This window comes from Macaca nemestrina, chromosome 19 (genome assembly GCF_043159975.1).
Source record: "Macaca nemestrina isolate mMacNem1 chromosome 19, mMacNem.hap1, whole genome shotgun sequence".
In the NCBI taxonomy this organism is placed as follows: Eukaryota; Metazoa; Chordata; class Mammalia; order Primates; family Cercopithecidae; genus Macaca; species Macaca nemestrina.
In genome coordinates this window covers 65,458,997-65,476,612 of record NC_092143.1, presented here as the reverse complement: position 1 = coordinate 65,476,612, position 17,616 = coordinate 65,458,997, and the positions used below count along the sequence as shown (strand labels likewise).

The 17,616-nt window shown below is 41.9% G+C and overlaps 1 protein-coding gene across 6 annotated transcripts in view; it reads right to left on the bottom strand.

Annotated features, from left to right (window-relative positions):
• The window catches only part of LOC105465377 (potassium channel tetramerization domain containing 1), a 202,524-nt gene that overhangs the window by 18,906 nt on the left and 166,002 nt on the right, over positions 1–17,616 (bottom strand). For all 6 annotated transcript variants that reach the window (XM_011713810.3, XM_071085515.1, XM_071085516.1 and 3 more), the window contains one exon: positions 4,951–5,095. In XM_011713810.3, coding sequence (XP_011712112.1) covers positions 4,951–5,095 — 145 coding nt within the window. The remainder of the gene's footprint in view (positions 1–4,950; positions 5,096–17,616) is intronic.

Below are 17,616 nucleotides of genomic sequence, written 5' to 3'. Positions count from 1 at the left end.
CAAGGAGTCCAGAGAGCTGCTGGGCCTTGGGCTAGGGAGGTAGGATGAGGGCCGTGGACTGATTTGCGATGCGTCCAGGAGGTTAAGATGACGGACGCACTGACAGATCACGTGTGGGAGGCAAAGAAGAGGAAAAAGTCCAGAAGGACTGCAGGTTCCTTCCTTGAGCAAGTAGGTGGATCTGGCATCTTTTACCGAGATAGGATACAAAGGAAGAGGAGCAGATTTTGTTCTTGGTGGTGGTGGTGGCAGAGGGGGAGGCAGGCAGAGGGAGCTCATTTTTGGGCATGTAAAGTTTAAAGAGCGAATGAACTATCCAGGCAGGGATTCTGAGTCAGTATTTGGAAATGCGATCAGCTAAACATGAGGTGATTTTCATATTTGTACTAACCAAACCTTCTCCTGATGAAGTCCAGGCCATATATAACTTAGCAAAAAATATGAAATCCTATGGCAGTTTTTCCTTACTAGTATACATGTCTGTAGCTGTGACGACTTGACTTCTTTTTTGACAACTTTATTTTAAAATTGTTATTTTATTGTTTTATTTTAATGACCTAAGTCCTATGTGAATGCCTGCTCATTGTAAAAACTAATGATAAAATTCATACCAAAGCATATGGAACTAAAAGTGAAATATTCTCCCTTACCTCTTTCCAATTCTACTGCCTTTCCTCTAGGAAAAGATGAGAGAGTAAGAAGTCATTCCCCCACCTCTCCACATCATGCTTTGGCCCTTCTCTCTACAAGAGCTTACTTGCTCCCCAAAGTGGGAAAGGGTCCAGAGCTGACTGGGGAGCGCCTGACATTGGTGGCGCCAGGTTGGACTAGCGGCCGATCACTGCTGGAATCTGTGCCCTGAGCAGGGACCCAGCTTCCTGACTCCTCTTCCTGTCGCCACGTGCAGCAAGCACCTGCTTTTGAGAACAGGCCTCGTTCTCTCCCTAGGTCTCTCTGTTTCACCTGCAGCTGCTGTGGGATGCTGGCCTGCTCTCTTCAACTATGCTATTCATCAGCCGTGGCCTCGAAGACGTGGGGCTGCTGTCTAAACCCAGTCAGTTCCCTTGATCATGTCTGAGAGTGTGTGACCCCAGGTGCAGACTGAGGGCTGGAGGTAGAGACTGCACTTTGGCCTTGGGCCTGCAGAGTGCTGTCTAATTCAGCTATGATCTGAGAGCCCTGGATAAAATTTTTGCTCAAATTAATAAAGTAGCATGGAGAAAAAGGCAGGAAAGAGGTTCAAAAGTTGTCATGCCAAGAAAAAACTGTATACACTACGTTGAAAATTATCCTTGAACAGCCTCTAGGAAGGTACCATATTAGAAACTGCTCCTTGGAATACCATGCAGCCATAAAAAGGAACGAGATCATGTCCTTTGCAGGGATATGGATGAAGCTAGAAGCCATTATCCTCAGCAAACTAACACAGGAACAGAAAACCAAAAACTGTATGTTCTCACTTATAAGTGGGAGCTGAACAATGAGAACACAAGGACACAGGGAGGGGAACAACACACAATGGGGCCTGTAGGGGTAGGAGGAGGGAAAGCATCAGGATACATAACTAATGCATGCAGGGCTTAATGCCTAGGTGATGGGTTGACAGGTGCAGCAAACCACCATGACATATGTTTACCTATGTAATAAACCTGCACGTCCTGCACACGCATCCCAGAACTTGAAATAAAATAATAACAATAATAATAATAAAAAAGAAATCGCTCCTCAATATGCTTCCTTTCCTGAGCTGGAAGAGATCACTACTGATGAAGCGGCTTTTGCTTAGGAGCCATGTTGCACAAACCAAGCCCGCATGTCTTCAAACCCTGGAATCAAGCTCAGTGCAGTGAGATGCACGCCATTGAGGGAGCCTTGGGAATTGCCCTTGGCTGGGAGCAGTGGGCTCCTGCGCCTTCCTCAGGCTCATTCCAGGGCTGCGGGAAGCTCATTCACTGGCTGCAGTTATTACACTCTCTCTATTTTCTTGCCAGTTGCATATAGTTGTTTCCATGTAAAATAAATGTGCACATGATGCAACTCCTCTGTGCTCTCTTTTCCATTTGGCTAATAATCCTTGGCATGTGCCCCACTGTTCAAAATCCTGAAGGAGAAGATAAATAAGGGGCCCCTGAGCTTCTCATGAACTTGGGATCTACCCTTCTGGATCTTTTTCTATGCATTTATATATGCATACATACCTGATCTTTTACATAAATAGAAACATACTATACATATGGTTCTGCAACTTAATATTTTCACTGAATCATGGAATTATGGGATTTCCCCCGCACATATCAACAGATATAGATCTAACACATCTTTCAAACTAGTCCATAGTATGGATAGTCTATAATATTAGTAACCATTTGCCACTGCTGAACTTTCTTTTTTAGAAAGTCCAGTTTTTGCTATTATAAACATGACTATAATAAACATCCTACATATAAATATCTTTACATATTTATGTGACTATTTCTAGCAGATCAAAGAGTATGTGTATTTGAAACTTTAATATTTACTGCTGAATTGTCCTCCAAAAATGTTTAATGATTTTTACTTCCAACCACACTGTATGCTCCCTAACACTGTATATTATACATCTTTTAAAATTTTGCCAATCTAATGGATAAAAGGGAGTATCTCATTTTATTTTTGTTTCTTTGATACAAAAGAGACTGAATGCCTTTTCAAATGTTTAATGCCAATTTCTGTTTTTTTCTTTGGGAAAATTTTGTTCATAGCTAAAAAATTTTTTCCACTGGGTTGTTTGTATGTTTCTTATAGATTTTTAAGATAGATCTTTTAGGACAGGTATTCATCTTTTGTTGCAAATATTTCTTATGGTCTGACACTTATCTTTTATTTGTATATGATGTCTTTAACTCAACTATTTTTTTTTTAAAGGATAGCTTCTGGGTAGGAAGTCTCATTTAGACAGGCCCTTTCTGCCTCAAAATTATACTTTTAGAAATTTCAGGGCCGGGCGCGGTGGCTCAAGCCTGTAATCCCAGCACTTTGGGAGGCTGAGACGGGTGGATCACGAGGTCAGGAGATCGAGACCATCCTGGCTAACATGGTGAAACCCCGTCTCTACTAAAAAATACAAAAAACTAGCCGGGCAAGGTGGCGGGCGCCTGTAGTCCCAGCTACTCGGGAGGCTGAGGCAGGAGAATGGCGTGAACCCAGGAGGCGGAGCTTGCAGTGAGCCGAGATCACGCCACTGCACTCCAGCCTGGGCGACAGAGCGAGACTCCGTCTCAAAAAAAAAAAAAAAAAAGAAATTTCTTTGTATTTTTTCCTAATACTTTTATTGCCCTTGTTTTTGTATTTATTTTTGAAATTTTGTGAATTTATGATGTAGGGCAGGGCTCTGGCTTTACAATTCCCTCAAATGTCTCAGTGCTGATCGTCTCAGCGCCTATTACTGACTACTGCTTTCTTTTCCCACTGATGTGAAATGCCACCTTTATAGTACATCCAATTCCTGTGTACCTGTACATCTATCTCTGGACCCTACTCTTCTCCATTGATTTGTATATTTCAGTGCTGTCAGAACCACACATTTAAATTAACATAGCTCGAAAGTCTGTTTTGACATTGGTAGGACACATCCACATTACCCACCTTTATCACCATCACTATGACCAGAAATACTTTTTTTTTTTTTTTAGCTATCCTTACACTTTTTTTTCTTCTACACAAACTTTATAAATGGTTCAAATTTCATTTTGAAAACTCTATTACTTAAGTGGGTTTGTCCTGACTATACAGAATAATTTGAGGATAACTGACATCTTAACAATATTGAGGTTTCCCATCCAGGAACCTCGAATGTTTCCTCATTTATTCAACTGTTTTACAGTTGTATGGAGAGATTTGTGGTTTTCTTAATCAGCCTTTGCTTGTCTCTTGTTAGGTTTATTCCTAGGTGTTATAATTTTTGCTGTATATTTTTCTATTATAGTTTACAATTGGCTCTTGCTATTCTCTAAAAAGGCTATTGACTGGCCGGGCACAGTGGCTCATGCTTGTAATCCCAGCATGTTGGGAGGCTGAGGCAGGCGGATCACCTGAGGTATGGAGTTTGAGACCAGCCTGCCCAACATGGCGAAACCCCATCTCTACTAAAAATAGGAAAAATTAGCCTGGCGTGGTTGTGGGCACCTGTAATCCCAGCTACTCAGGAGGCTGAGGCAGGAGAATTGCTTGAACCCAGGAGGCAGAGGTTGCGGTGAGCCAAGATCACGCCTCTGCACTCCAACCTGGGAGACAAGAGCGAAACTCCGTCTCAAAAAAAAAAAAAAAAAAAAAAGCTGTATATTGATCCTGAATTGAGCTGCTTTAATGAGTTCTTTATAAGTTCTAATAGCATTAAGTTGGCTCTTTAGAATCATCCATTTGAAGAAACATGATCAGCTGCAAAAATTACATTTTCGTAAATTCCCTTCTAATATTAACACTTTCTATTTGTTCTCCTTGTCTGACTCCATTGCCTAGAGTTACCAGCACAACGTGGGCTATCTCAGCGTGACTAACCTTAACACTTGTTTCTAACTGTAAAGGGAACAATTCTGAAATTTTACTGTTCATGTATGCTTTCGATTTCTGGGAGCGGGGAGGGAAGTCTTCATTAAGCTAAGAAAGTTTTCTTTTATTCTCTAGCTCTCTAAGACATATCAGAAATGAGCTTTGAATTTAATCAACTCCTTTTCAGTTTGTTCAAGTGAATTATAATTCAATTCTTTAAATGCAAAGTGATCCTATTTTAGTCATGTAGAAGTTTAATGACCATATCCACTATTTCATGAATACAGCATAACCATGTGAAAGAGAACTCTGGCACCTTTCGAGTTGGTGTATGTTAATAATGTAGAACTAGAAATATGTTTTTGGAGCACATAAAAAAAATCACATATTTATGCTATTGGTGATTTAACATGGATCCCTCACCTTGAAATCATCAGGAATGAGGAGTTTGGATGTTCGTAGAAAATTCAAGATATATCTGAACATCTGTCCATCTCTGTCAATGAAATAGTGCTGTTTGAGACTGTCCAAAACAATGGGCTCTGTACCATCAAAAAGTCTTCCGATTCTGTGATAGAAAAGAGGGAACAGTGAAGACAATTAGATCAATTGTTCAGCCACTGAGACTAAGAGGTGACTTTTATCACTGTCAAAGGTAGCACTTTTGAAGATGGCAGTAGGGAAAAATCACGATTGTCTGCAAAGTGTTGGTCCCTGCTTGATAAATATCTCAGGATGAGACCATTCAAAATAGTCCTAGGCTCTGTCAAATAAATTCTTTTATTCACTGTCTTTCACCTGCAAAGAAAATGTTCCTGGCGTGGTGATTATGGCTAAGTGCTGTCACTGTAATGGAAGGTCACATCTTTCCCCGTGTTACTTAAAACAAGCTTCTCTGCTACTTAAAAAATGTTATTGCTCCAAAGTGTCTTTGAAACAGATTCTACTAAAAAAGCAATTTTGTTTTTAAGAAATCGTTTTCTGAGTTTTTGTCACCCATGAATCCCAAACTTTCTAAAAATAAGGCAAAGTCTATATGTTGACACCTACATTTAATGATAAAAAAAGAATAATTTAAAATACCACTCATCTAGGTGAATATGTTTTCCAATAACAATAGACACTACAGTTTCTTAGGTCTCAGCAAAAAGCATTTTTAACAGCCAGGCATCATTACAAAAAAATATTTGGCCACCCCCAAAATATGACCTGTTCAGGAACATGAGTAACTACGCTTAAAAACAAGAATCCATAATATGCTTTTCCCAATTTTGGAATGAACATTTGTATGGTGTGCTGCAGTTAAAAGTGTTTTGCATCTATCATTTATCCCATTAATAAAGGCTGAACCTATACACATTAGTATATGCTCAGTTAATAGAAGGTGGTCATATCTATACTGTGGAAACACAGAGGGCTGGCTAATGACATGCAAACATTCCATATCAGAGAATAGAATAGAATTTACACACTAGAAATCAGTTCCTGTACCAAAAGGTACATTTTACTTTCATTAACAGTGTGGGCAGGCAAATGGCTCCATTTTTTAGCGAAAAGCTTTTGCTGATCTCCTAACAAATCTCTCTCTGATTTGGAATAACATCATTCTGTTGCTCTGAAGATCTTGAAATTATACATTTTCTAATCTTAGGTTGAAGTGGGGCAGGTGTAATGATAAATCAATAATTCCACCCCTCTTAAAATACAACAAACAAACAAGTAGGAAAGCTACTTTCCTCTCTCCCCCTTTCCTTTCCTTCAGAAAGGCATGTGAATTTTTGTTTCAACAAAAATCTTTTAAAGATAATTTTAAAACTCATGTTTTAAAATCATTTTTAAAAACCCATGTTACCTTACTCTGAAGGCAGTAAGGGCAAAGAGGAAAGCAAGTACATATGGTAGGGTTATTTTCTAAAATTCAATAAATATTTTTGAGCTAGTGTTTTATCCAACTTTCCATGAATTGCCCGTGATTATCTAGGGTGTGGATTACAACCTTTCTGGGATTCTTTCACTGCATGCCACCTAGTCCTTCATTTCTCACTGGCACATCAATCAAACAGTAGGCTTGAAACTAAACTATGCTTAGTCACTTACTTCTAATGTTTCCAGGACAATTTGATACAGGATGAAAAAGAATGAGATTTGTTTGCCTATTATTAAAACATTTTACTCTTCACTCTTAATAACATGATAAATTTCCAGTTGACAGGGGAAGAAAAGGGAGCTATATTAAGTGCTTTCCAGATGCCTTGTACCATCCTTAGTACTTTATATATGTAACAAACCCATTATCTTCATTTTAAAGATGAAGAAATAGGCTTGAAAAGATGACTAACTTGCCCAACTAGTTAAGCAGCATTGGGGGATCTGTGCACAGTCTGTCTGGTCCTAGAGGGGCCTCCCTTACAACAATCGGAATGAAAAGAATTACCAATATCGAATGAAAGCTTATGGTCTAGAGTTTTATTTCTGCCATATATTCGGGGAGTGAGAATTTTACAATGAAATCCAAGCACCTATACCGAAATAAGTCAGTATCAGTGATCCTGTCACTTTACTAAGAGAGGAAAAGTAGGTATTTTGTTCTTTTAAAAATCCTGTTTTTAAATTTTTAGATAAACTCTCATTTTCAGGTCTAGACTTGGATGTACGCTTGCACAGAATGAGTGATTAATAAACCTATACGGAGTGAACGTGTAAAGGAATCAGGACTGAGGAGTGCGGAATGAGAATGGGGTTTGGCTAGTTACTAGCTGTAATCTAGGTGAATCGACTTCTTTGTCTCCATTTCTTTTTAAAAATTAAGTCTCACTTTGTTTTATAAAATAACTTTAACTTTTTCTCGGGGTTGATGAGGAAATTCAGTGTGCTCATGGTGAGCTCAAAAAATGCACAGCAATAGAAAGTATTCCAAGCCAGCCAACAAAAATTTCTATAAAAGCAACTCTTAGAAGACTGCAAGTGCTAAGGCACAGGATTTAAGGAGAAAAAGGAACAATCCTGGAAGTGCATTGTTTATAGACCTTTCTAAAAATAGGAGAGAAGTGTCATTTAAATGGTTTTTAGGATGCAAAAACCAAGAATAAAAAACAACATCGGGTGTGGATACAATGAAGCATCTTCACTTCCAACGTAGTTAAAATAGAAAAAAGCTGCAAAGAGCAGAGCAGGAGGGAGAGGCGAAGCGAGAACTTGCAGAGCTGGCCCGCGAGTAACCTAGAAGCCGCCTGGCCGTCCGGGCGGGAGAGAGAGTGGGGAGAACTGGACTCTTCAGGCGGCCTCCACCAAGATCAGAGGAGACGAAAAGCTGAGGAAGGCCTGGATTCCACCCAGCACAAGAGGAACCCTAGCCAGGGAATTTTTCTCATGAGGGGGTCCAGTCAAAGGGCAGCAAGCAAGGCCCAGGCCCTGTCTGGGGCCCCCTTGCCTGGTGGAACCGCAGGCCCCCGCCAGGCCGTGGGAAGGAACGCGGCGGCCAGCTCGGCCAGACCTGATGGAAGGGGCTGAAAAACGCGCGCTGCCAGGGCAGGAAAGGCCGCGTGGGCTCCGTGGGAGCCGAGCCGGCAAGGGTTGTGGAGAGAAAGGGGAAAGGGCTGGAAGGGATGAGCGCTTGGGCCGCAGAGGCACAGGCCTGGCGGAGGTGAAAGCCTCTCGGAGAAGAAAACGTTCCCCATTGGAAGTAACAAACGTTAGGAGTAATGACAAGAAACGCAGGGCTGCTGATTTCTGCCAACTTTAAAAGGAGGAACGTTGGAGTTGTGAAAACACGGCGGAGGGGACATGTGGTGCCAAGGGTCGTAAAATGGCGTCCCTGGGTGGTGGTTGAGATTGCAGGGCTGTGTTGTGGAAAAGTATTGTTTGGCTAAGCAAATAATGGGGAAAATCGGCACAGGCTGTATTTCTTGTGGACATGTGAATGGAGTTACAAATCAAACTGCAGTGATTTGTAAACTCTGGTGCCTGAAAACTATGTGGAACTCATTACAGTTTACTAACCTTGGAGAACATTCCTGTTTTCCAACTAACCAAGACCAAGCTGGCTCCAGACGACGTATGGCTGGTTTTGGATTTTTTTTTTTTCACTCATTGAATCAAGTGGCAATGCTGAGAATGACTTTCTTCCACCAATTTCTTTTTGTTTTTTAAGGATGATCATTACTATTTTAACTAACTTTTTTTTACTTTTTAAAACATTTTATTTTGAACAATTTCAAACTTATGCCAAAGCAGAGAAAATAATAGAATGAACCCCCATATGACCATCAACCAGCTTCAAAAGCTGTCAATTCCTGGTTAATTTTGTTTCAACTCTACCTCTGTGCCTCACTCTCCTTTCAACTGGTAATTCTGAGGTATATCTCAAACACTGTATTATTTTACTGTACATATCTCATAAACTAGTAAGATTAGAAAGTTCACTAAAAATATGTTCACTAAAAAAAGTTCATTAAAAACAACAGATACTGAATTCCACTGTTAATACTAGCTTTTTAATATTAGCATTCTGAGGCCGGGCATGGTGGCTCATGCCTGTAATCCCAGCACTTTGGGAGGCCGAGGCAGGCAGATCCCAAGGTCAGGAGTTCAAGACGAGCCTGACCAACATGGTGAAACCCCGTCTCTACTAAAAATACAAAATTAGCCGGGCGTGGTGGCGTGCACCTGTAATCCCAGCTACTCTGGAGGCTGAGGCAGAAATTGCTTGAACCCGGGAGATGGAGGATGCAGTGAGCCAAGATCGCATCACTGCGCTCTAGCCTGGGCAACAGAGCGAGACTTTGTCTTAAAAAAAAAAAAATAGTGCTCTGTTGATTACTCTTGTTTATAGAGCAAGTAATGCAAGACCTAATCTCTGAGGAAACCAAGCTTATTTGGTGGGAAGTGAGTCTGGTTTTCTCCACTCTCCCTGGCATCGTGTGCTGTCCATACTGTGCATTAAAGAATAGTCTTAAGTCAGAGAGAGTATAGGGCTAGGATCCTACATTTGGCTTAGTGTGAATCATTCATTAAGAATTTTTTTCTTGTGTATTCGTTCATTTTATGAACCTGATTTCTCTAATTTCCTGTGACTCAGGTTCTTAAGAATTTCTCTTTCTTTCTTTCTTGTGTAATCATTCAGTTACTCATTCACTCTTTCCACCAGTATTAGTGGGGGCTCACTATGCCAGATACAGGGGATGCAGTAGTAAATCAGCCACAGTCCTTGCTTTTGTGGAATTTAAGTCGTCGGGGCTGGGAGTGCAGGTCAGGTACAGTGTGATCAAGTGTGTCACTGGGTGTGTACAGTGGGCTCAGGAGGTGCACCTGGATCACCTAACTCAATCTGGGGTTGGCAGGGAAGAAAGAGAAAGCTCATCGGAGACCTGAAGGAGAAGAAGTTGGCCAGGTACAGGGGCGGGAGGTAAGGTTAGGTAAGCAGGGAGAAGGGTGGGGAAGATACAAAGGCTTGTAGCCAAACCCTGCCACGTGATTACTCTCTATTAGGGTGTAGTCAGGCTGGCTGAGAAACGAGGCTGGAGCAGCAGAAGCCAGATTGTAAAAAGCCATGTGAGCCGGGTCAAGGAGTTTAGATTTGGTCTCAAGGGCAATGGGGACTGGTGTCAGGCTATGTTGTCAGGGACAGTAAGTAAAAGAGCACATTTAGGAGTGAGACAGAGTCAAGATGCCACATCTGAAATCACACCTTCTCACAGACACAGCTTCTGGCTTACCCAAATCCTGTCTGTTTTGCCTTGCTTTGACTACATCATTTGCATAATGCAGTGGTTCTTAACCCTGGCTACACGGTGGCATCACCTGGGCAACTCTGAAAAAATAATGATGCTGGCTCCCCACCCCCAGCTATTCTGATGTAATTGGTCGGGAATGAAGCCCAGGCATCTGTATTTCTTTAAAAAAACTCTGTAAGTCTCAACTGAGTTGACAACCAGTGTAAAGGAGGTTGAGCAGAGAGACGAAAGAGGAGGCAAGTAAATCTCAATGGAGACCCTGTCATTCTGAAGTGTCACAGCATACTTTCTCAAACTGTGAAGGATCTCCAGGACAACCAAATTCAGCCTCTCATTTACAAATGGAGACACCGAGTCCCAAATATATAACACTCAAGGACGCATGGCTGGATAGACACAGAGCTGGCTCCAGACCCCAGCATGCTGCCCCTGTGGTGATCGGCACAATGGTCAAGTTCAAGCCTACGGGAGACAACGGCTTTAATGCCAGTTACTACTCATTGAATAGCATTATGTGCCAAAGAGTGAGCTGGCTGCTTTAAGGGTTTGTATCTCATTTAATCTTTACAATGAGGTCAAGGAAATCATTGGTAGACTGAGAAGATACCCTACACTGAACAGAACCAAACCAAACTGAAACACCCCAAGACTTCTTAGGTTCCTTTCAAACTGCTGTTACAACTGTAAAGAGGTCTGAGGAGGGATGGGAAAGAGGACTCCCAGGGAAATGGAAACCTCTGAGAAGAGTAGTATACGTGAGGCTCCGTCTCCGTTTACCTTGCAGCTCTTGTTCCATTATATGCTGTGTCCCTACACTTAATCCTGAAAACTCTTATGGGATTTGTCGCTTTACAGCTAAGGAAGTTTAGCTTGAAGAGGCTGCCAACTCTGCCAAAGCTGCCTTCTGGCTCCAGGCTCTATATACCCCACCCTTCCCATACTGCGCTGTCCAGGGCACCCCATGCCACCTCATGCACCAAGGCATGTAACTCAACACCAGGCCCAGCTTTACCGAGAGGCCGGCAGGTTAATCCTTCCAACTCTCCCCTGCGGTCCATGCGTGGTAATTACAGAGGGAGGGCTCATCTGCATTGCTGCAGGATCGACCAACCCAGAGCGGGCGGATGCATCCTGCTCAGGGGTGAGGCTGGGGAAAGAAGTGCAAAGGGAAGGGCACCGGTGGTTGGGCCCTTTTATCCATTTGGCTCTCCTTTGCCAAGAAATGCCTTTTTTCCTCTATGTCTAGGCTTCCAAGCCATGGGAAATAAGGTTTGGATTTTAGGAAAAGATTTCATTTTGATTCCGGTCCAGATTTATTTTGCTGGCCAAGAGATTCAGAGGCTGCTTACAAATAACATCTTTAGCATTTGGAGATATTTAATTACAAAAGTGATACCTGCTCATGTTGTCAACGGGAAAAGTATAGAGGGTGAAGAAGCAGCAAAACAGAAGAACAATCTGCTGTGAGCCCACCACTCAGCAGGAAATTACTTTTTAAAATCTGATTTAAAGAGTATTTTCTTTCTTTTCTTTTTCATTTTTGTTTGGGAGTGAGTCTCGCTCTGTTACCCAGGCTGGAGGGCAGTGGCATGATCTCGGCTCACTGCAACCTCTGCCTCCCGGGTCAAAGTGATTCTCCTGCCTCAGCCTCCTGAGTAGCCGAGATTACAGGCACCTGCCACCATGCCCGGCTAATTTTTGTATTTTTAGTAGAGGTGGGGTTTCACCATGTTAGCCAGGCTGGTCTTGAACTCCTGACCTCAGGTGATCCTCCCGCCACAGCCTCCCAAAGTACTGGGATTACAGGCATGAGCCACCATGCCTGGCCTAATGAGTATATTTCCATTGAACCATTTTGTTTTTGGAAGCACTTGTAGCTTCATACATTTTTATGGCTACTAATTTGCATTCCCAACCAACTTTTTCTCCTCATGTCTGAAACCTAAGATAGATAAATCCAGGGTGGAGGCTGGGTGAAGGTGTGGAAGTTGTGTGCATGCACAATGGGGATGGTGTGTGTGTATGTGTGTGTGTGCACATAAGAGGCATGTGCAGAGCTGACACCACAGGTGCAACCTAAACTCAGGACAGCAGGAAGGGAAGGAGTCCTGGAAAGAGGAGATGGTGTTGCAAACAAAGGGTTCCTTTGCCTCCTTTCTGCTGAGATGAGAGAGGAACGAAACAAAGTGGGTGGAAGGGAAGGAAATGCTAGGTTAATACACGAAATGTTTGGAAAAATAGGGGTTCAATATTGTATTCTCCCTGTGTTTGCAAATATTTTTGAATGTCCATAATAAAACGTTTTTCTGTTAGAAAAGAGAATGCTATGCTGGAGATAATTATAGTGTAAAAAATATCATTAGTCAATTAGTTGTTTCAGAAGCCTGCATTATCATAAACAGCATTTAATTTGTTTAAAGTATTATAACTGTTAAAAATTCCAGGAATAGCTCTTTAAGATTTCCAGACTCAAGAAATTTCATCTATATTTCATGAACACAGATAAAAATTAAGTCAGAGCTTGTTACAGAAATGGATAGAAGTAATTTAAGAGAAGGGGGAAATACCTTCTAAGTAAAAACAAACAAAACAAATTATATCTACTTATGAGGATATAATGTTTCTAGTACCTGTTCCCTGAGGTGGCATCATTTTCTTAAATGATACATAGAACTGAAGAAAGTAGGGGAGAAAGGAAAGGCAAGTTTGAAATATAAGAAAAAGTATGAGCGCAATAACAAGTCAGGAACTCGGCACTGTGGAGAATCCATCACAGGGCCACTCAGGGGTAGCTGATTCTCCAGTAAGCTTATTAATCCTCCCCTGACTGTGGTTAGAACATTTTTAAAAATTAGAGGGTTATACTGCCTTTTTACTATGAAAAGTACTATTACAATGAAACTGAACTTTTTAAGAATTGACATAAGTAGACTTTTTGTTTCTTCATTTACTGAATGCCCACCATGTTCCCTGTTCTCTTTGGGGCCTTAAACTGGGCATGATATGGTCCCATTGGGTGTCATGGAAGGACAGAGGAGAGGGAACCAGCTGGCCTAGGCAGGCAGGGCAGGCCTCCTGCTGGAGGCGATGACTCTGCAGGGTCTGGAGTAAGGGGAAGTGCACAGGGGCTTGGAGAAGAGATTTTAGCCTGAGGGCTCAGCTGGAGAGAGGCCACGGAGGCAGGAAAGAACATGATGTGTGATGGGCGAGGTACAGACACAGCCAGTGAAGAGCATTTCTCTCAGTATTGACCTGAGCGGGGTAGGTAAGGGCACCATTATTCACAAGAGTTTTGGCACAGCCCTTCAGTCATGTCTTAGGAACTTCCTGGCATGTTCAGCTCCAAGACCCATAGACCTGGGTTTGAAACTTGCCTTGAGTTTTGATTTCTTCACCTGAGCAATGGGATAATACCTACCTCAAATAGTTCTCATGAGGAATAAGTGGATATCTAATAAGCCCTACATTGAACTAGTGTTCATCTGTGCGGGGCACACTATAGAGTCTTGACACCTCCATGAGGTAGGTACTGTTATCCCCGTTTTACAGGCAAGGACACCTGGCCAACTAATCAACAGTGAGGCCACATTTCACAACCAGGCGGCTGGACCACAGGGTCCAGCTGGGACCCACATCCTCACTGTGGCCATGCTACTGCTCAGTAAAGCACTGTGCATGGCCTTGGTAAATGCTGACAGATGTGCATCCTTGGGAGACGATGTGCTATGCCAAAACAGAGTTCTGACTGAACAGAAAATCCTGCATGCATCTTGAATTGAAAGAAAACTTTTAAGATCACCTGGGCCTGTTCTCTGACTTGAGTGTTTAAACATGATTTCTAGGGCAAATGGCTATTTGTGTAAGATCAGTCCAGGATCAGATCATCGTAACCTCCCTGGGAAGCCCAATTTAGTATTTTTTCAGCTAGAACAGTTTCTGTTTAGGTTTTCCCTTACTTTTTATTTGGGCAGGCGAGCACGAACATATGCACAGAGCCTGCCCCCACAGCCCACGCCCACCTTCCTCCCAACACTGTTCTATATTTGGAGGTATTTCTGACACACTCCTTAGTCTCCTCTCTTAATTTAAAACTCCATAATTTGTTTTCCATTTCACAATAATAATTACTATTCAGAGAAAAAAATGTTAAAATAGCCAACATGTATTAAGCATATCAAGTACTCCGCTAAAAACTTTATGGATTATCTAATTTAATCTTTTTTTTTTTTTTTTTTCTTTTTGCCCAGGCTGGAGTGCAGTGGCATGATCTCGGCTCACTGCAACCTTCATCTCCTGGGTTCAAGTGATTTTCCTGCTTCAGCCTCCTGAGTACCTGAGATTACAGGTGTGTGCCACCATGGCCAGCTGATTTTTGTATTTTAGTAGAGATGGGGTTTCACCATGTTGGCCCCCATGTCTTGAACTCCTGACCTCAAGCGATCTGCCGCACTTGGCCTCCCAAAGTGTTGGGATTACAGGTGTGAGCCACCGGACCCGGCCCTGATTTAATCTTATTGCAGCTCTATAAAGTATTTTGATTTTCCTGATGGAGAAACTGAGTTACAGAGCCATCGAGTAACTTGCCAAGGGTTTCTGAGCTACATAGTCTATTGTCCCTGAAGAGTGAGGGCCAGCCCATGCTCGAAGCTGTCCCTGACTCACAGTGTCCGTCTGTCCCAGAAGTCCCAGCTCCTTTCCTGCTCTGGCACCTCCTGCCAATCTTTCTTCATGTCGCAGTTGTGCTTTTTGTTACAGAACAAACTCTTTTGCATGTGTTCCCAGTGAACTTAATCTGCGTTGGAAGGACTATTCCTATTCCTGGGTTTCTCAGTATTAGCAACCCTAACTACTGGACTGGGGCCTTCCTGTGTGAAGAAACATTCTTGATTCTTCATCTGTGGTGTCAACAGCTCTAACAAATGGAACAGACTCTGGGCCCATCCCCGTGTGACTGCTGCTCTCCAGGTGGCCCCATCTCTCCCTATTTTTTGATTATTTCCCTTGGTGTTTTACTGTTCCAGACTGTTAGAATTAACTTACATGTCACTGCGGTCACTTCATATAAAAACGTCAGATTAATTATATGGCACTATGAGAGGAGTATGGCCAAGCCAGCTGTATGTATTTTCAATTTTACAATTTTTCCCACTTGCAATCATGCCAGCAAAAGAACAGCCTACAATGAAAGTATTTAAACCTTTTGCTTTTTACCTATACGTGAAAAACCAGAGGCTTAACACAGTGCTTAATTCAGAAAAAGAGAACTAGAAAATAGATGTAATTTACTTACAGACTAAGTAAATACTTTTTGGACACCTAACAGAAGATATTTGGAAGCAAATAACTGAATCTACCCTGATTCCTTCACACCCCTACTTTATCCCTCCATACTCAGACACACACACACACACAAAACTTCATTGATGGTATCAGTCAACAGAATATCTCTTCAAATATTTACAGTATTGAAACGTGGTTGGATGAATGAAAAGGAATGAATTATTCTGTCGTTTATGATGTTAGAGTGACTAGGAAGCTTAAAAACACATTCAGAAGCTACGCCTTGCAATGACCAAGTCAAAGGCAGGAGACAGCCTCAGGACGGTGAGCTATATCTCTTGAAAAGGAGGACAGAAAGCTGAAAATTGGACAAGAATCCTAATACACAACTTCAAAAGTATATAGACATTTTAAAGAATCTATACCCAACATTTTAAGAATGTCTAATTGCTTCTTCAAATCACCGTGGAGGATGAGGCTTTATGCTCTGAGAAGCTTTTAAGGTTTCTAATTTATGTCGCAAGCTTATTTAAATAGTCACCAAATCAAAATGACATGTGAAAAATATTAAGTTTATATCAGCTCATGATTCAAAGACAACACTTGTGGGTGTGTGTGGTTGGGAAATACCCAAGAAGGCGCTGACAGCATTCTGCCCTTGGGTGCACTGTGGCCAACAATGCGCGGTCTGTAGGTGTGTGTCTTGTGCAACCGTCTACGCCCTTCTAGGCTTAGTCGTGGTTTATCATAGTTCAAAAATTTACCCAGAGGCCCCAAGCCAGTCCATAGCCATGCTAGGTGATAGGAATATCTATCAATATTTCTCCCTACCCCTCTAACAAAGAACAGAACCAAGCCCTAACCTGAAAATCATTGAAAGAAAGAAAAGTTTCCCAGCTAACAAGGATTCCTCATTTTTTTCCTCTTCCTTTTAAGATGATCATGTATAGACACTGACAAGTTTTGGTAGTAGTTTGATGACTTCACTTCCCATAACTTGTGGTTTCCACTAGCTTTTCATTCAGAAGGCCTGGGTGCGAAAGAAATACTTTTCTCATTTAAGAATCTGCATAAAGAATTATCAGTGGGTTCCTCCAGAGCCTGACACCTGGTGTACTTGGAAATCCAAACCATATCTTCCCTGTTCAGCTTTTCCAATCGTTAGAGACATCAAGCTAGGGTGAAGAATGGAACTTCATTTTTTTTAACGTGGTCTCCTAGGTTTTCTTAGTTGTTACAACAACCTTTATTCCAGTCCATTTTCTCTGAATTCCAACCTTCATGCTATTTTGTTCCTTCTGCAATGTATCATCAAAATGATGATGTTTTAATAAAGTACCTTCTTTAGGGCCCCTAAGATTACAGATCCGTGGGATACACTTAAAAGAGCATTGTTATTTTTTTTTTTTCTTTTATATTGACTGTTTGTGTTGCTTTCGGACTAGAAGAGTTTTCCGTTTTTAGCTAAGCTCTAAAGCCCTCAGGACTTTTTAGCTTTTTTTTGAAAATCAATTTTTGGCGGGGTCGGAGGGGCCTCACCACGTTTAATGAGGCTGGGTGGGAGTTCTGGAACACACTCGGCTCCGATCACAGAAACAAGTTCGGGCGAGCTCAAATTCACCCTTCAGCTATGAAGCCCTCCCAGCCTGGCAAGGTTTGCCACTGTTTGGAAGTGGTGGTTAGCTGTTATGTACGGTTGTAATTTATCTTCTGAATATGGAGAACACAATAAGAAAAGTTGCATAAGAATAAAAATAATCATTACCACCAGAAAAGATAAACAGCAATGTTATTACTAAGCAAACTGACACTCGGCATTTGATACTCGGTAGCAGCAGGAAGCCATTATCCAGCGACAGTGTCTTTTCCACTGATACCACGTCTTGAATAGATTCAGACAGTCGGGCAAATAGCTGATACGATTGTGGCACTGAAACATGATTTTTAAAAAACATTTTCATTTGCAAATGTCACTGCCATCAGATTGGAGCTTCCAGGTGCCTACTTTTGAAATATGAATGCATGAAAAACACACATCTTGTAAGATTACACCTGACTCTCATCCCCTGCCCGGACC